This window comes from Palaemon carinicauda, chromosome 31 (genome assembly GCF_036898095.1).
Source record: "Palaemon carinicauda isolate YSFRI2023 chromosome 31, ASM3689809v2, whole genome shotgun sequence".
NCBI classification, from domain to species: domain Eukaryota; kingdom Metazoa; phylum Arthropoda; class Malacostraca; order Decapoda; family Palaemonidae; genus Palaemon; species Palaemon carinicauda.
The window spans coordinates 77,105,385-77,125,160 of record NC_090755.1 but is presented as its reverse complement, the minus strand read 5'-3'; the positions used below and the strand labels follow the sequence as shown (position 1 = coordinate 77,125,160).

The following is a 19,776-nucleotide window of genomic DNA, read 5'->3' as shown; positions in this document are numbered from 1 at the left end:
TTCCTTTATTAGGATCAAAACCATTAAGTTAAGAAAGAATGAACAAAACGCTAGACACGGTTACTCTTACTGCAACGTGAAACCGTGAAAACTCTTTCTCTATCGTAACGATAGAGTGCAAGTTGAACGTTCTGAACGTCAACAACTGCAGAGACAAAACAAAACGTTAGTTCAACTTTGAAAACAGTACTAGACTATCAAAGAAATTCTTTCAAAGACATAAAAATAGCATAATATGTTAACAGGTAAAACCGAAATGACGGGCTCAATGTTAATTAACTTCGGTACCAAGAAAAGACCGCCTACTATTAGGAAGGTCGAATATAAACAAATATAAAAATTAATTTTAATAAGTTTATAATAAAAGGAAGTTAATCGAAGAGGCCTATAAGAGGCGGAGAGATATAAAATAAATCTATAACTTTTGTTAAGCAAAATTAAGAAAGAGAGTCTATACTCTCTTAGACACCAACACTTCCGTCTAAGGGAAGGGTCGGCCATTGAAAGGTGAAAGAGAGTTCATACTCTCTTCGTCACCATAATTAATCAAATTAATTCCAAAAGCTAACTAAGCTAATATAGAAGTTTCCAGTAAAGCGACAGCCGAAATCAAAGAGAAATACTTCACCAAAGTCGTGAAAATACTCCAAGAACATAAGCGTATCCCAGAACGTCTTGCCGGAAGCACGACAGAGGAATAATTGAGGAGGTGTCAACAAGAAGTGCTTGAGTACCTGGCCACAGGTGGCGCTGGTAAGTACACCCCCTTCTAGTATTGTGATAGCTGGCGTATCCCTCCATAGAATTCTGTCGGGCAACGGAGTTGACAGCTACATGATTATCGGGTAAGTTTAATATTGAAAAAATAAAGTTCAAGCTACTCTTAATAGGCTGTAACAGATAGTTCACCGATAAGTAGAATCAATAGTAGACTATGCCAGGAAAGGAGGAAAAACAAATGGGGGTTACATAGGAGTGTAAGGAAAATTCATAGGCTAAAAAGATGTTTCAAAGAACACCAGATTACGGCTTCACAATGTCGAGAAACTTACAAAGCAAGTATTATTGTTCCAGTTCTGCTGTAAAGGCAATGATCAACCTTTGATGCAGGGCAGTCTTTATTGTCACAGTTGATATAGCTTACAAAAGAAGGCCAAACAGGACATTTGATGAAGTCTAAAATCTAAACTATGAATATTATCATGATAAAGGAAGCTGTCATGTCTGAAAGATAAGTAGTGGAGCATTATGATTGGATTTTATGAATTTGGGTCTGAAAGTTTTGGCAATGGGGCTTGAGAAGCCATTCAGTTTACACCCAACTGTACTATGAGAATACAGGTCTAGATTAACTAGTTACTAAATTGCTTGAAGCTATTGTCCTACTATCTACATTAATGAAATGTATCTTACAGCACAATTTCGATGTACATTTACAAATGTCAACTAAAATTGTTCTGAACCAGTCTTTAGTTCATCAATGTTTGAGATAAATAACTAGCCATTGTTAAATTGATACCTTCAAAATGATTGATCACAGGATTTAAAAGAAACAAAGGTCTTAAATATCACCTATATTATACATACTGTACACAAAATATACATGACTACTTAGGTAGAACTAAGCTCTCAACAGCACTTGCTACTTCACCAGCCGATTGATCTGCAACTGACACACAGGTCTCTTCTCCCATAGCTGTTGGAAAAAAAAAACATTGAATCTTATGATAAAAGTGAAACAAAGCTTCACAAAAAGTAAATGTAACATAGAAATTAGAAATATTAAAATGACATCTTAAAATTCAGATACCAAGACTTGTAAATAGATACTGTATACCGTATATCACATCTATGATAAAATACGTAAAAGATTTTTTTTACAAAATGTAAAACAAAATCAGCACACAGTTACTCCTTTGCAATACAAGAATATTTTCAATTTTTTCCTGGTTCAACACTTCTATAGTTAATCAGTAAATTACTTGATAATAAGATGCTAGAAATGACAAATTTTTAAAGTTGTTTGCATTTTTTTTTAACTTTAAACAGCTGGGTCCTTTACTATAAGAGAATGATAACAGTGAAGCTGAAACAGGGCAGTTAACACTTAACGTGTAAATAATCCTACAGGTACAGTAGTTACCTGTCGGCAACAGGGAGGCAACCACACCACTGCTGGCTCACAGCTACTCGCTTTGATTATAACAAGACTTACTAGGGGGTTGGTGTTGAGTAAAGGAATCAGGTTTGCATAGTTGAGAAAATAGAAATTACTTGAAAAATTTGTCATTTGTTCCTGTACAGTATAAATATAATTAATTGTCCATTACTATGGGAGACTCATCCTTAGGAGAAAATCCCCTTTCCAAACTGGCTGGAACTTTATCCGGGAACTCAAGACTCTTGCATATACGATGCTAGAGTCAAGTCCTCTAGACCTCATGAACCATAAACATGCTAAAGGAGGAACATGACCCCTTGCCTCAAAGCAATGACTTTGAGCTAGCACCCTGTGTTGTAAACCTAGCAAAAGTAAAGGCTTTGTCCCAAGCCGATGTGAAGAAGGACAACTTAAGAAGTAGGTTTGCTTGAAAACGTGATACCCTCTCATAAGGAATGTGGGGAAAAGACTCCCCTGTGAATTACACACAATGTAGTTGAAAGAAATCGTGATCTTACCCCCACTTCGGGTAGAGCCCAGCTGGTGAGACTAACGAAGCTGTACCCCAAGAGAGAGCAGGATTCAAAGACATGAAAAAGGCTAATCATTCATAAGTTTCATCTCAGACTTACTCCTAACCTTGACACTTGACCCGAACTTACTTTTCCAGTAAGAGGAGCTGAGGCACCTAAACCACCTGCTGAGCAGCTACTACAGGTCCCAAAGTGAAAGGGTTCATGGACCTGTGAGTCACATCCGGCAGATAATAGGCTGTAAGGGGTTATGTCATTTCCAGATACCTTCCTGAAGAACTTGCATCACAGAGAAGTTGTGGTTAAAAGCCAGTGAAGTACTAACATCTCAAACATTGTGGGCTTTAACTCGTAACCCACTGCCAGATAGGGAAAAAAGGGATCATGAGATAATTTCACTTAACCAGAAGGAAATGGTGTTTCTGGTACAACCCAGGAACATAAATGATGGACTACCCTTAAATCTGCACTCTTTGCTGTAGATGCATCAGTTCCTCCTGCACTTTACTACTGCTACAGAGTTATTGGGTCCTTTAACTAGTCAGACGGTACTACATTGGATCCTTCTCTCTGGTTACTGCTCATTTTCCCTTTGCCTACACATACACCAAATAGTCTGGCCTATTCTTTACACATTCTCCTCTGTCCTCATACACCTGACAACACTGAGATTACCAAACAGTTCTTCTCCCAAGGGGTTAACTACTGCACTGTAATTGTTCAGTGGCTACTTTCTTCTTGGCAAGGGTGGAAGTCTTCTTGGCAAGGGTGGAAGAGACTCTTTAGCTATGGTCAGCAGCTTTTCTATGAGAACACTCCAAAATCAAATCACTGTTCTCTACTCTTGGGTAGTGCCATAGCCTCTGTATCTTGGTCTTCCACTGTCTTGGGGTAGAGTTTTCTTGCTTGAGGATACACTCAGGCACACTATATCTATTTATCTTCCTCTTATTTTGTTAAGGTTTTTATAGTTTACATATGAAATATTCATTATAATGTTGTTACTGTTCTTGAAATATTTAATTTTAATTCTCTTATTTCCTGGTTTCCTTTCCTCACTGGGCTATTTTCCCTGTTGGAGCCACTGGGGTTACAGCATCTTGCCTTTCCAACTAGAGTTGTAGTTGGGCAAGTAATAATAATAATACTTAAACCAGATGGCTCTGTCACTCACTGTTCAAAGACAAAATGCTACCCTTTTGGCTGATTCGTTTGACAGTAAGAAAAGTACTGTAATCAGAAACTTGATCTTTCTTATTCTTGTTTTTCTGAGGCTAAACTAACTAGTTTAGATTTTCGATCTCGTGAAACTAAAGCTCTCTTGATGGGCCTTAATGCTTATGGAGATGTAGATCCAAATGGTATTTTTCCTTGGTTTTGATAAAGACTGCAGATTTCTTAGCTCCAAAGTTATCTATTATTTTGCGCAAGTTAGCAATAGGAGCTTTTAGCACTTGTTGAAGAATTGGTAATATTACTCAGATTTGTACAGTAAATGTCTTTATGGTAGGTCATATCCGACTGTTTACCACCCAATTTCCATAACTCTCATATTATGTAAGTTTTTGAATGTCTTTGCAAAACATCTTAATAGGTTTGCTGAAGGTAATCATCTGTTCTCTCTTATGTTGAACAGGCTGACACAAGTCTTTTCATAGGTTACTTATGAAATATCTGTTTTGATGGTGTTACTGTTTTTAAAATATTTTAATTGTTCATTATCTCTCATATTGTTTATTTCCTTATTTCCTTTCCTAACTGGACTATTTTTTCCCGTCGGAGCCCTTGGGCTTATAGCATCTTGCTTTTCCAACTAGGGTTGTAGCTTAGCTAGTAATAATAATAATATTCCTATCAGTACTGATAAAAAGAGGCTGCAGGTGAGGTCTGACAGAGATGGTATGTTTGAGGTAGGCCTTCAATGTCCTTACAGGACAGAGCAACAGCTGATTAGCATCCTCACTTACCTCTCATAGACTGAGAACCTGAAACGATAAAAATTGCAGGTTGCTTGAAGATGAATTCTGGGAGTTGGCTATAAACTCATAAGATGAGAGCAACCTCCCTCCACCCTTTGAATGGGCAATGTTGTATGAAAGTCCACATGAAGTTCATCGACCTACTTAGCCAAGCTAATGTGAGCAGGAATTCAGTGTTCAAGGTAAGATCTCTATCAGAGGCTTGCCCTACTGGTTCGTAAGATGCCCCGTTTAAGGAATACAAAACTTTGATGATGTTCCAGGATGGTGGTAACTGGAGGGCATAAAGAGTTCTGAAGCAGAAATGCCTACTCCCTTAAGTCTAAAGACTTGGTCCATCATAGTGCTAACGTTTTATTGCAGAAAGGGAGCAGAGTTTCTCCTTAAGGAGATAAAACAAAACATTGTCAATTAGTGGAACATAGGCTCCGAGACGAGAGACGTTACTCTTACAACATCCTTGTTCGTGAGTCATGTTGAGCTTGTATGTGCTGTTACAATTTCCTTATACGTATTTTCCAAGAGTATCTTGTGTTCCCAGGCGGTCACTCATTCATTTCCTGACCACACCCAACATTACTTAACTTTGCTGATTGGATGAGAAGTGATGTTTTCAACGTGATATGGTAGTTGACACTCAAAGCAGGTGCTTGGCCCTTCATCCTGGTATGTGTCATTGCACCTTTGACCCTTCATCCTGGTATGTGTCATTGCACCTTTGATCCTGTCTGTTCTGCCTTGTTGTTGTTAGTCCAACGTCAGCAACTGTCCTTGGACTGTGCTAACGAAACGCACAATTGGCATGCTTGCGCATATCTTTACTATCTGACTAAAGCCTTTTCATTAGTAAAAAAGGGGGGAGGAGGATCACAGGTTGACCGACATGAGGCCTGCCCTGTCTACTACAGCCCTTGGAATGCAATTGCATTACTGTACATTCTTTTCACTACCAGCCTGCGCTCTTCCCTCGAGTTGTATTCGTGTAGGAATAAATGAGGGGGTTAGGAGTGTTCCTCCCATGTAAGAGCAATCTAGCAAGCAGTTGAGAGGGTGTACAACCGATCACAAGTAGTTAAGGTGAATGACCAACGCCTTTGGATAGGTTGCGTTATTGATATTGTGTAATTTGAGAGGGTCACAATTGATAGCAAGCAACCACTCGAGCATTTAAGTTGTGACTTGAGATCATGCACTTGTGCCTTATCGCTCTCTTAATGTACAAACCCCAAGTGGTATATTTATAATGGGAGAGCAAACTAGAAAAATGAAACTACTGTAAGTGTGAGCAATCGTGAGTGCGAACTAGAGAGATCGAACTACTGTGAGGGTGAGCAATCACTAAATAGATTAGCGATAACAAGCAAAAGAGGCAATGTTCCAAAGCTGCTTGCATTGGGGTCGTCGTTCCAGGGTATTCAAGAGTGGAATCATTTCAAAGATGATTACAGTCATGAAGCTGAGGAAAAAAGAGAGTTCAAACCTTTGATGTTTTCTTCGACCTTGGTAAAAGACTAGCCTACCCTATTTCTTCCACTGGAAGAGAAAAACAGTAAGAGTGATTTATGTGAAACTCTTACCATTCAGTCTTTAAAAAGACTATTTGTTCAAAAAAGAAAATGGAAGAGTAGTGATCCCATTTTCTTACGTTTGTACCCAGTCAGCTGACTGAGTACATAACTGAGGTGGAAGGAATCTAATGTACGAAAAAGAGCTCCTACAAAAGTTTGCTTCTATGCATAAACTTTCTAATAAAACTGAAGGCAAGTGAAGTAAACAGCTTAAACTAATAAACCAGCCGAGTGTGGATCCCAACTCACATTTAACTGAAAAACTTGAGAATCCTTTACAGTTATACAGGAAGTTTGTTACTAGTGTAACTTGTATCCTACCAGCATATTTAGAATGTAGCTTGCATCTTACTAGGTATTTAGGTGGGAAAAAGTGAAAAATACATTAGTGTATAATCTTTTTATTTAAAAGTACTTATTTAGTTTAGGTGAAAAATATATTATAATGTTATATAGATTTTGGGATACATTCAAAGGGTACAAAACCTGACGCACCCCACCTAACATAACCTGATAGTCTGCTGGTCACAGACTAGCCAGTGGGCAAGCCCCTTTAGACCCACTACCCAGGTCACACGAATGAACAGGAGCAAATACGTGCGAATTGTAGAATGTCAGCAAACAAATGAAAAATATCTCGGGAGCACAAGATGCCAATATTTTGTGTAATTTTCCATAGATTTATTATGCATCCCAGAGAATCATGTAGAGAGGAGAAAAATGTTATTTTCATTAGTAAAATACATTTTTGAATATACTTACCCGATAATCATGTAGCTGTCAACTCTGTTGCCGACAGAAATCTACGGTCGGGATACGCCAGCGATCGCTATACAGGTGGGGGTGTACACAACAGCGCCATCTGTGGTCAGGTACTCCAGTACTTCTTGTCAACACCACCTCAATTTTTTCCTCGGTCCACTGGTTCTCTATGGGGAGGAAGGGTGGGTCAATTAAATCATGATTATCGGGTAAGTATATTCAAAAATTTATTTTAGTAATGAAAATAACATTTTTCAATATTAATCTTACCCGATAATCATGTAGCTGATTCACACCCAGGGTGGTGGGTGGAGACCAGCATACATGTTAACAAAGAAGCTAAGTATCCCGTATTTTATTTTATTAGTTATTCAAAAATAACATAAAATAAATAAGTACCTGGTAAGGAAGACGACTTGAACCATTACTCTGCCTTTATTAAGTACGTCTTCCCTACTGAGCGTAGCGGTCCTCTTAGGATGCTGAACGACTCTTAGGTGCTGAAGTATAAAGGGCTGCAACCCATACTAAAGGACCTCATCACAACCTTTAACCTCGGCGCTTCTCAAGAAAGAATTGACCACCCGCCAAATCAACAAGGATGTGGAAGGCTTCTTAGCCGACCGTACAACCCATAAAAAGCATTCAAGAGAAAGGTTAAAAAGGTTATGGGATTATGGGAATGTAGTGGCTGAGCCCCCGCCTACTACTGCATTCGTTGCTACGAATGGTCCCAGGGTGTAGCAGTTCTCGTAAAGAGACTGGACATCTTTGAGATAGAATGATGCGAACACTGACTTGCTTCTCCAATAGGTTGCATCCATAACACTCTGCAGAGAACGGTTCTGTTTGAAGGCCACTGAAGTAGCCACAGCTCTCACTTCATGTGTCCTTACCTTCAGCAAAGCAAGGTCTTCTTCCTTCAGATGAGAATGTGCTTCCCTAATCAGGAGCCTGAATTAGTAAGAAACTGAGTTCTTAGACCTTGGAAGAGAAGGCTTCTAGATAGCACACCATAAGGCTTCTGATTGTCCTCGTAAAGGTTATGACCTTTTTAGATAGTACCTAAGAGCTCTAACTGGGCAAAGTACTCTCTCCAGTTCGTTCCCCACCAAGTTGGACAGGCTTGGGATCTCGAACGACTTAGGCCAAGGACGTGAAGGAAGCTCGTTTTAGCAAAAAACCGAGCTGCAAGGAACATGTAGCCGTTTCAGATGTGAAAACTATGTTCCTGCTGAAGGCGTGGATCTCACTTACTCTTTTAGCTGTTGTCAAGCACACGAGGAAAAGAGTTTTTAATGTGAGGTCCTTAAAAGAGGCTGATTGGAGAGGTTCAAATCTTGATGACATAAGGAACCTTAGGACCACGTCTAGATTCCAGCCTGGAGTGGACAACCGACGTTCCTTTGAGGTCTCAAAAGACCTAAGGAGGTCCTGTAGATCTTTGTTGGTGGAAAGATCCAAGCCTCTGTGGCGGAAAACCGCTGCCAACATACTTCTGTAACCCTTGATCGTAGGAGCTGAAAGGGATCTTACGTTCCTTAGATGTAACAGGAAGTCAGCAATCTGGGTTACAGTGGTACTGGTTGAGGAAACTGCATTGGCCTTGTACCAGCTTCGGAAGACTTCCCCTTTAGACTGATAGACTCTGAGAGTGGATGTCCTCCTTGCTCTGGCAATCGCTCTGGCTGCCTCCTTCGAAAAGCCCCTAGCTCTTGAGAGTCTTTCGAAAGTCTGAAGGCAGTCAGACGAAGAGCGTGGAGGTTTGGGTGTACCTTCTTTACGTGAGGTAGACGTAGAAGGTCCACTCCTAGAGGAAGAGTCCTGGGAATGTCGACCAGCCATTGCAGTACCTCTATGAACCATTCTCTCGCGGGCCAGAGCGGAGCCAACCAACGTCAGCCGTGTCCCTTTGCGAGAGGCGAACTTCTGAAGTACCCTGTTGACAATCTTGAACGGCGGGAATGCATACAGGTCGAGATGGGACCAATCCAGCAGAAAAGCATCCACGTGAACTGCTGCTGGGTCTGGAATCGGAGAACAATACAACGGGAGCCTCTAGGTTATCGAGGTAGCGAACAGATCTATGGTTGGCTGACCCCACAGGGCCCAAAGTCTGCTGCAAACATTCTTGTGAAGGGTCCACTCTGTGGGGATGACCTGACCCTTCCGGCTAAGGCGATCTGCCATGACATTCATATCGCCCAGAATGAACCTCGTTACCAGCGTGAGCTTTCGATCTTTTAACCAGATGAGGAGGTCCTTTGCGATCTAGAACAACTTCCACGAATGAGTCCCTCCCTGCTTGGAGATGTAAGCCAAGGCTGTGGTGTTGTCAGAGTCCACCTCCACCACCTTGTTAAGCTGGAGGGACTTGAAGTTTATCAAGGCCAGGTGAACCGCCAACAGCTCCTTGCAATAGATGTGAAGTGTCCTTAGCTCCTGATTCCATGTTCCCGAGCATTCCTGTCCGTCCAAAGTCGCACCCCAGCCCGTGTCTGATGCGTCAGAGAAGAGACAGCGGTCGGGTTTCTGAACAGCCAAAGGTAGACTTCCTTGAGAAGAAAGCTGTTCTTTCACCACGTGAGAGTAGACCTCCTCTCTTCGGAAACAGGAACTGAGACTGTCTCTAGCGTCATGTCCTTTATCCAGTGAGCCGCTAGATGATACTGAAGGGGGCGGAGGTGGCGTCTCCCTAACTCGATGAACAGGGCCAGCGATGAAAGTGTCCCTGTTAGACTCATCCACTACCTGACTGAGCATCGGTTCCTTCTCAGCATGCTCTGGATGCAATCTAGGGCTTAGTAGATCCTTGGGGCCGACGGAAAAGCCCGAAAAGCTCGACTCTGAAGATCCATACCCAGGTAGACAATGGTCTGGGATGGGACGAGCTGGGACTCCTCAAAATTGACCAGGAGGCCCAGTTCCTAGGTCAGATCCATAGTCCATCTGAGAATCTCCAGACAGCGACGACTTGTGGGAGCTCTTAAAAGCTAGTCGTCTGACGGAGCCGGACACGTACTGCTGCACAGTCTGTGAACTGTCAACCATGGGGAAGCGAGGAAGTACAGCGACAACCCGAAGCTGTCTAGACTGTCTGGGTCGTACAGACAACTCCTTATCGGGTTGCTGAGGTTGCCGCAATGCGTCACAACAAGTCACTTCTGCACGTTGTTGAACGTCTTCCCAGTGACACACTGACTCCGTAAACAAAAAATCCTCTAACAAGGACTAAGCTTGGACTGCATGTCTTGCAACAAAGCTCAAGGTCTATGGGAGCAGGTGTGGTAACAGACGGGGTTAGCGACTGAAGTGGAACCATTACCCTCCCTGGAAGCATGTTATGCTTAAATAAAAGTCCATAGGAGGCTAAGCAGCTAAAGGCTCCTCTCCAAATGACAGAGTCCTCAAGGGAATATCAGAAGGAGGGAGAATAGCACTTTCTCATCTACAGGAACCATATCCGAGAAAAGCTAAGTTCTCTCAGTGAGGGTTTCACTGGTGCAAAAGCAGCAGACTAGAAGGCAACGTTATGAAACTGCTTGACAGTCTAGTGAGTTGGCAACAACCAAAGATGTGTGACTGAGGAGCATGCGGTAAGGTATGCAGAGCATGCTGTATGCAGAGCATGCTGTATGTAGAGCATGCTGTAAGGTAAGCAGAGCATGTTGCATGGCGTGCGGCTCATGCTGCATGGGATGAGGCTCATGCCGCATGCGTTGAGGAGGATGCCGCATAGTATGAGGCTCCTGCCTCATGGGTTGAGGCGGTTGCCGCATAGCATGAGGCTCCTGCCTCATGGTTTGAGGAGGATGCCGCATAGCATGAGGCTCCTCATAGCATGAGACTCCTGCCTCATGGGTTGAGGAGGATGCCGCATAGCATGAGGCTCCTGCCTCATGGGTTGAGGAGGATGCCGCATAGCATGAGGCTGCCTCATGGGTAGAGGAGGCTGCCGCATAGCATGAGGCTCCTGCCTCATGAGTTGAGGACTCAAGAGTTGCGTCTGCCTCAAGGGTTGAGGAGGTAGCTGCGCAGAGAGAGGCTCATGCTGTGAAGAATGCGGTTGCTGCATGCGTTGAGGCGGCTGCCTCATAGCATGAGGTTCCTGCCTCAAGAGTTGCGTCTGACTCAAGGGTTGAGGAGGTGGCTGCGCAGAGAGAGGCTCTTGCCTCAAGAGTTGAGGTTCTTGCCTCAAGAGTTGAGGCTCTTGCCTCAAGAGTTGAGGTTCTTGCCTCAAGAGTTGAGGCTCTTGCCTCAAGAGTTGAGGTTCTTGCCTCAAGAGTTGAGGCTCTTGCCTCAAGAGTTGAGGTTCTTGCCTCAAGAATTGAGGTTCTTGCCTCAAGAGTTGAGGTTCTTGCCTCAAGAGTTGAGGTTCTTGCCTCAAGAGTTGAGGCTCTTGCCTCAAGAGTTGAGGTTCTTGCCTCAAGAGTTGAGGCTCTTGCCTCAAGAGTTGAGGCGGTTGCCGCATAGCATGAGGCTCCTGCCTCAAGGAAAGTGGAGGTTGCTGCATAGCGCTGGTACCTGGCAACTCCCAATGCGGCAGCTCACGCATGGAGGCAGGAGGAGCCTCAACATCATACGTCTGGCAGGGTGGACTGCGCAGAGGTGGAGGAGCGCTCGCAGGAGGTGTGCTAACCTTCTCTGCCTGAAACTCCTGCATCAACACCGCAAGCTGAGACTGCATTGTCTGCAGCATAGACCACTAGAGTTTAAGAAAGACAACAACAAACGGAGCTACTGTCCGTTGAGACTGAGGGTCTAAAACAGCTGGTGCTGCAACAGACGGAGTTACTGCCTGTTGCGATACCACCTTGCCTCTCTGGGAGGTGTGCAGTTGTCGTACTGCAGCAAGTCCGAACTGACCCAGTGCTAATGGCACCACCTAGGAGTTGGACTTGCGCGGAAGGGACCGACTTGCACTTAAAAGCTGCAAGATTTGGTCCATGGTTTCTGCGAGAAACCTCTTCCGCAGACGAGGAATAAATGGGCTCTCTCGTCTTTGTGTGGGTGGGGTGATCACGTCGGCAACGTGTGTAGATACACCCGAAACCACGGAGGGAAACGTCTGTTCGTCGATCAAGGCCTGCTGAACCCATAAGTCCTTCGACATTACTTCTCCCCTGGGCTTGGGAGCTTGTAAGAGGTCCCAGACTAGGCGAACAACTGGCACGAACAGACGAACCCTCGAACGCAACACTGTAACACTTTGCGCTTATCACTTTATCACTTTTGATTTTCTGTTTGCACTTATTTCACTGAACTCGAAACTTTAAGTGGTTTGTACCTGAAACACGCAATTCTATCCTTCATTAAAAGTTAGTAATTGCGAAAACAGTATTACAATGTAACAGAAAAACATAATGAAAGATAAATAATTCAGTGGCTGGAAAAGAGACTAAACACTAGATCAAATAAACTACGTTTAAAATCTCTCGCCGCATAAAGCCTGAGAACAAGAATAAAACTCTAGAAACGTTTACCTTCTTCCCCTAAAGAGACTAGGGAGAAGAGCAAAAACGATAACAACGTTACCCGCTTGAACGAAACGTTTATCCTCCTCTCTCTCCCTCCGTCTCTATCTCTCTCTCTCTCTCTCTCTCTTGGCTTAGAACCTGAGAGATGAGCCCAATTATATATATCGTTAAAACATATTATTGTTAAAGGAAAAAAACTGAAAGATTTCCCAAATAAAAAGTTCCTTTATTAGTATTAAAACCATTTAAGCTAAGAAAGAATGAACAAAACGCTAGTATCGTTCTACTCTTACTGCAACGTGACACCGTGAATACTCTCTCTCTATCGTAACGATAGAGCGCAAGTTGAACGTTCTGAACGTCAACAACTGCAGAGACAAAACAAAACGTTAGTTCAACTTTGAAAACAGTACGAGACTATCAAAGAAATTCTTTCAAAAACATTAAAATAGCATAATATGTTAACAGGTAAAAACGAAATGACGGGCTCAATGTTAATTAACTTCGGTTCCAAGAAAAGACCGCCTACTATTAGGAAAGGTCGAATATAAACAAATATAAAAATTAATTTTAATAAGTTTATAATAAAAGGAAGTTAATCGAAGAGGCCTATAAAAGGCGGAGAGATATAAAATAAATCTATAACTTTTGTTAAGCAAAATTAAGAAAGAGAGTCTATACTCTCTTCGACACCAACACTTCCGTCTAAGGGAAGGGTCGGCCATTAAAAGTGAAAGAGAGTTCATACTCTCTTCGTCACCAAAATTAAATAAAAAATTAAATCAAATTAATTCCAAAAACTTGCTACGCTAATGATAAAGCTTCCTGAATAGCGAAGGCTAAACTCTAGAGCAAATACATCACCAAATCGTGAGCAATAACTCCAGAATCAACAGCATATCCATGTAGGTCTAGCCGGAGGCACGACAGAGGAAAAATTGAGGTGGTGTTGACAAGAAGTACTGGAGTACCTGACCACAGATGGCGCTGTGGTGTTCACCCCCACCTGTATAGCGATCGCTGGCGTATCCCGACCGTAGATTTCTGTCGGCAACAGAGTTGACAGCTACATGATTATCGGGTAAGATTAATATTGAAAAAAGAAGTATTGGTAGGAAACAGGTTAAATTACCACCGGAATTTTTCTAGGCATAAATCTTCCGAGGGAGAGAGAGAGGGATCAGGCAATGTCCTATCTTCCATTAATCCTATTTCTTAGAATATAAAGACTCAGGATGAAGAGCAAGGGCTCAGGAGCAAGAGTTCCTCAGGTGCGAGTCCTGGGTTCATCTTGAAAGTAAGCGTTTAGGCAATTTGTGTCTAGCAATGCTTCTAGCGTCTGGGCGAGGCACACGAGGCATTTCCTCATGAGACATGTGTGGATGTCTGGTAGAAACTCTGTCCACCTGAATGATGATTCCTTCGACTTGAGGTACAGTATATTTAACTCCAAGGCGGCAAAGCTGACAATCCTGCATTCACCTTGGCCAACCCATAGAGTTATGGGAGACATTTTATCATTAATCGTGTGTCAAACTCAAGGACAATATCCTAACAGGTAATAATGTCATGCCGGAAACAAAGTCCAAGAGTACTGATGACAAATGCTGAAAAAAAAATTTGAAAATCTGCCATTGGAAGAACCTCAGTCTCCACTGACGGCTGCTATCAAAGTATCAACTCCTGACCCCAGGCAGGTTAAAGAATGTCTGTTTACAATGACGACTACTCCCTAGTCTGGCGGGTAACTACCGGGCAACTACCTATACCTTGTTATAAAATTTTAACTGCTGTATACCAGTTTTGCTGTTGTTATTCTCCTAAATAAAGGATGAGTATTTGTATTTGTGCTAGAACAAATAATAAAAACAAATAATGCTGTTTATTCATCATTAATTTACGTTTATCTCGTAACCTTTTGTTCATTAATCATATTTTTAAGCCTCCTGTACAGTAACATGCCTTACAAATCTAATGTGAGCAGAAATCCATGATGGGATGAAAATTCTATTGAGGATTCAAATGTTATCAAAACTCACAAAAAATACTTTCTTACCATATCTAGCCCAAATCTTGGGTTGTACACCGGAGCACTCCCTGATTAGAATGGGTGCCTTTGGGTTAGCCTGCTTCAAACTGACATAACTCTGCTCGATGAATTCCCTGTGAACAATAAATTATTTAGTTACGTTTTTCTGATGCAGTACAAGGAACTCAAGGGAACACTATTGATGCAATGCCCATCAAATCAAATCTCTTCATATATTAAATACTGTGCTGTAATTTTATTAAAGTGTTGTGCAGTACACTGACCCTTTTACCCCCAAAGGACGTACTGGTACGTTTCACAAAAGCCATCCCTTTACCACCATGGACGTACCGGTACGTCCTTGCAAAAAAAATGCTATAAAAAAATTTTTTTTTCTCATTTTTGATATTTTTTTTTTTAGAAAATTCAGGCATTTTCCAAGAGAATGAGACCAACCTGACCTCTCTATGACAAAAATTAAGACTATTAGAGCAATTTAAAAAAAATATACTGCAAAATGTGCTGGGAAAAAAATAACTCCCTGGGGGTTAAGGGTTGGAAATTTCCAAATAGCCTGGGGGTAAAAGGGTTAAGAAAGTACTACTGTATATTGTTATTGAACAAAGTGATTACTCCACCCAAAGATACAAAATGTCACTTTGGACAACTAAATGATTTAGTTTATGTGACCAATCTAAAGCAATACAATTCTTGAGATGTCCAGATCTACAGTACAGTAGTTCTATATCAATTATGTATATGTAAATAAAGTACTGATCATCAAATGTTAAACTTGTACCTATACAGTACTTTCACAAACTGATGCTTAGTAAAAGTAAAAAAAAAAGCTAAGATCTTTATATTAAAAAAACTTCAACCAAATAACATTCCAGATCATTAAGACTGTGATACAATATAAAGTACAGTACATTAACTACTTTAGATACATAAAAATGCAAGGATAAGAAATGCCATGAGAGAGAGAGGCAATGATAAGTGGTTTGCATAAATGAACACAATAAAAAAAAATATGCTTCATGTTGAAGTCAAGAAATTAACAAAAAAGATCAACTTAACTACTGTACTATAAGAATAGTATAATACAGGAACCCTAACCTATATGCATTGGCAATGCCGAACAACTGCTTTTTAGGAAAACATGATACAAAGCTTATAGTTCAACTTTCTAGAACCCAAAGTGGGAAACAATGATTTTTAGGTCGGAAATTTTTTTTATTAAGGTTATCAATAAAATGTGGCAATGACGCAATTAATACAGGGATACACCTTAACCAAAACTATGTAAGAATGCTACGTTCTGTACTCACTACAGTGATGGTAATTTGGGAGAAGGGGAATTTCATTACTAAAATTCTGTAAAATAATGGGGTGTGGTACTCTCATACTATACATCCACTTACTAACCTAACCTTTTTTTAACCTAGGGAGGATAATCAACTGTAATTAGAATTATTCACCAATACTGAATTTTCTATGAAAAAAGTCAGGTGCTGAAGATTTTGTGATTTTTTTATTGAGAATTCTTTGGGTTAATAATTGATAACATGATTATTTACATATAAAAATGCTTAGAGTACAGAAGTTATATTGTGACGACAGGTCTACAGGGTGATGGCTTGCATAATGCACTGGGGCCTGTTGGCATTCTTTTGCTTTTCAACAAGGTAATAACCTAACATTTTGAGACGATTAAACCTTCCTAAATTTACATGGCATAATATCATGATATTTTCATATTTTAGTCATTGTTTCACAATGATCTTCATTTCCAATATAGCTGCTGTGTGAGAAAAAAGTACTTTTGGTGAGCATAATTATTTCAAAGTCTACGAATCCAAAATTATACCTCAAGCTACTCAATACCTATATCCTTTATGAAGAAAATCAATGCCACTAGTAAACGGTTCTCCTTCAATAAAATAAATTGATTAAACAATACATACAGTATGTGAGTTTTCGCGAAGACAAACAGATTTGAAACATCTAGCCTTATTTCTTAAGCTTAGTTAGAAAACTATTGACCTTTTTATTGCCAATGTAGAGGCAGGGGGTCCCCCTCAATGCCCTGTATGATATGATGTCCAAAGTTCAGAAAGGGTGAAGTTTTTAGAAGGTCATGATCAGGAAAGGACTTGTCACATTAAGGAAGGCTATGCATTTTATGCATTCTAGCCTTTGAGGGAAGGTTAAATAAAAGGGGTTTAGGTCAGGCAAGAACACTGTTTATTAGGCTGGAATGTGTTAAAGTGTATCTGCAAGATTGTTCTTAATGATACACAGGAATTACAGTATATACTTTTTCAACCTGATTTTGTTGTGATTTATAAATATATGATGTTTCAAACTAGAGCTATACCCCCATTTCTAGGTTTTCCTGAAGAGCTTTCCCTGACTTATGAATGCTGGGGTGGAGATACAGATAGGCAAATGTGGTTTACCATAGCTGCATAAAAACTTTTTCTATGCCACGGTAGCGTCCACCACTAGAAGTCAAGGCAATTGGTAGTATGTAGAATGGCAGACACATTTGCCAACTAGTAGTCAACTAGTTGCAGGATTTGTAATCCCCTTTCAGATCGTATAATTCCTCCACAGTAGTCCCCACTGGTAAGATCATAACAACTAGTTAGGGTTAGGAGGTGGGGGTGCCTTTCTATAGGGAAAAGTTGTTTTGGGGTGTATGTACAATATGGCCACCTCTATGTATTATGTCTAACTTAAGAATACGGCAGTGTAAGGGGGGTAACCCCCCCCCATCCCCGTTAGGTAAGTAGGTAAGGATACGGCTCGTAGGTTAGGTTAGGGGGGAAATTTAATGTTAATTGATGTCCACTTTTAATCAATGCTCGAGGAACTGGCCGCTGATATACAAAGGCTCCGTTTTTTTTTTTTTTTTTAGTAAAGTTTGCCCAGTCCGTAACTATAATAAAACCTATAATTCACTAAGTATTTATTTGCTGTAAATATGTGTCCTCTTCGAAGAAAACGGAGTTTTTCTATAGAAAATAAAGTTTTTAGGTCGAAAGCTTTCTCCCGTCCGTAATTATAATAAAACCGGTTAATCTCCCTATTAATAATATTAACTAAGGGGGTCCTGCTACCTTTAAGACTACAAGAGGGTATGGACAAAAGATAGGATAGTATACAGTAAAAAGAAAAACAAAGCAACCGGTAGGCTACCGTAGAATACCCAAGTAAAACCAGCTTGCCATAGCCAATTTTTCCTCTCAAAAAGTTTATATACATAATTACCGCACTCCTTTGCTAGCAGCAGAAGTCTGGCAGAGGTGAATTCTCAGTTCCCTAAGCTGAGGAGCAAATTTAACAGCAGCTCTGGCAGCCATTGCGATTGCGTTATTAGGAATTTAGAACAGTATTAGTAGTACAGAAAGACCTTGCAACGGCTTCCCATGTCGCTCTTATTCGTCACCTCTAATATCTCCTATCACTTAAGTTTTCTTTCTCCTTTATATTTTTCATTAGTTATTTTTCTTCTCATTAGTTGGTTAGCACAACGAATAGTGTTTTGCATTTAGATTTTCCTCGTTTCATACAAAACATTACGTTCTTGTAAATATTTTTCAGATATGAAATTATGACTATTGATTTTTTAGCTTCTCTTGCTTGAGGGCACACTCGAACACACTATTCTATCTTATTTCTCTTCCCCTCGTTTTGTTAAAGATTTTATAGTTTATATAGGAGATATTTATTTTAATGTTGTTACTGTTCTTAGAATACTCTATTTTCCTTTTTTCTTTCCTCACTGGGCTATTTTCCCTGTTGGAGCCTCTGGGCTTATAGCATCCGGGTTTCCAACTAGGGTTGTAGCTTAGCTAATAATAATAATAATAATAATAATAATAATAATAATAATAATAATAATAATAATAATAATAATAATGTATGGAAACCTCATTAATACTGTGCCGTAATAATCATGTAATTCAAAATAACCATATAAGGTTAATGTTGTCTCGTATATTTACTAATAATATGTGATAGCTCTGTCCTTGCTATACCAATGAAGTAATTGTTATTTCATTAAATAGTTTGACTTATCTACCATTTGACTTAAGACTCATTTGACATTGTAGTTTTATTATTTTTTGCTTGGAGGCTTGGAGGGAGTTGTGCGAGGAACCAATTATTATTATTATTATTATTATTATTATTATTATTATTATTATTATTATTACTTGTTAGGCTACAACCCTAGTTGGAAAAGCAGAATTCTATGCCCAGGGGTTCCAATAGGGAAAATAACCCAGTAAGGAAAGGTAACAAGGAAAAACAAGATTTTTAAGAAGAATAACAATATTAGAATAAATATCTACTATATAAACTATAAAACAAAACAAGAGAAAGAGGAACAAGACAGAACAGCGTGCCCGATTGTATTACTCAAGCAAGAGAACTGTAACCCAAGACAGTGAAAGAACGTGGTACAGAGGCTATGGCACTACCCAAGACTAGGGAACAATGGTTTGATTTTGAAGTGTCCTCCCAAAAGAGCTGCTGACCATAGCTAAAGAGTCTCTTCTACCCTTACCAAGAGGAAAGTGGCTACTGAAAAATTTCAGTGCAGTAACCCCTTGGGCGAAAAAGAATTGTTTGGTTATCTCGGTGTTGCCAGGTGTATGAGGACAGAGGAAAATAAGTAAAGAATAGGCCAGACTATTCGCTGTGTGTGTGTGTGTAGGGTAAGGGGAATGAACCGTAACCAGAGAGAAGGATTCAATATAGCGCTGTCTGGCCAGTCAAAAGACCGCATAACTCTCTAGCGGTAGTATCTCAACGGGTGGCTGGTGCCCTAGCCAACCCACTAGATGAGAACTGAAAGGCGAGGTGAATGCAACTAAACTTTATTTAACAGACATCGAGCTTAAATACCAGGACTTGTGAGCAAGAACGTCCCCAAAATTAAAACAAAATTAAGCATGAGGTATCAGGTTTATACAGGTTTATTAACAGTGTAGGGATGACCAAGTAAAATAAAAAGCAAAACCATTATAGTGTACGAGTATGTAAAATCTATGATTCCTACAATGTATTTCAGTGTTATAAATGCCAGGAATTTGGTCATACTGCCGAAAATTGTAGCAAGACTCAGGTATGTGCCAAGTGTAGCCAGGATCATCGAACCACGGATTGTACTGTAAATACGGTAAAGTGTCATAACTGCACAGTGAGGAATTACAATGATACGAATCATAAGACATATGACGATAACTGTAAAGTATACA

The 19,776-nt window shown here is 40.5% G+C and overlaps 2 protein-coding genes across 2 annotated transcripts in view; one reads left to right on the top strand and one right to left on the bottom strand.

Annotated features, from left to right (window-relative positions):
* The window catches only part of LOC137624549 (uncharacterized), a 282,824-nt gene that overhangs the window by 149,605 nt on the left and 113,443 nt on the right, over positions 1–19,776 (top strand). The window lies entirely within an intron of this gene.
* Positions 1,560–17,941, bottom strand: ND-B8 (NADH dehydrogenase (ubiquinone) B8 subunit). The gene is made up of 3 exons (XM_068355959.1): positions 17,783–17,941; positions 14,537–14,643; positions 1,560–1,696 (listed from the first exon to the last, which is right to left on the bottom strand). Exons 1-3 carry the CDS (start codon positions 17,872–17,874, stop codon positions 1,608–1,610), a joined length of 288 nt encoding a protein of 95 aa, XP_068212060.1. The 5' UTR covers positions 17,875–17,941; the 3' UTR covers positions 1,560–1,607.

Coding starts and splice junctions, on each gene's coding strand:
- ND-B8 (XM_068355959.1), bottom strand. CDS start 17,874: ATGGCTGCCAGAGCTGCTGTTAAATTTGCTCCTCAGCTTAGGGAACTG. Junction 14,644..17,782: donor GCTGCTAGCAAAGGAGTGCG/GTAATTATGTAT, acceptor TATTGTTCACAG/GGAATTCATCGAGCAGAGTT. Junction 1,697..14,536: donor CAAGATTTGGGCTAGATATG/GTAAGAAAGTAT, acceptor TTTTTCCAACAG/CTATGGGAGAAGAGACCTGT.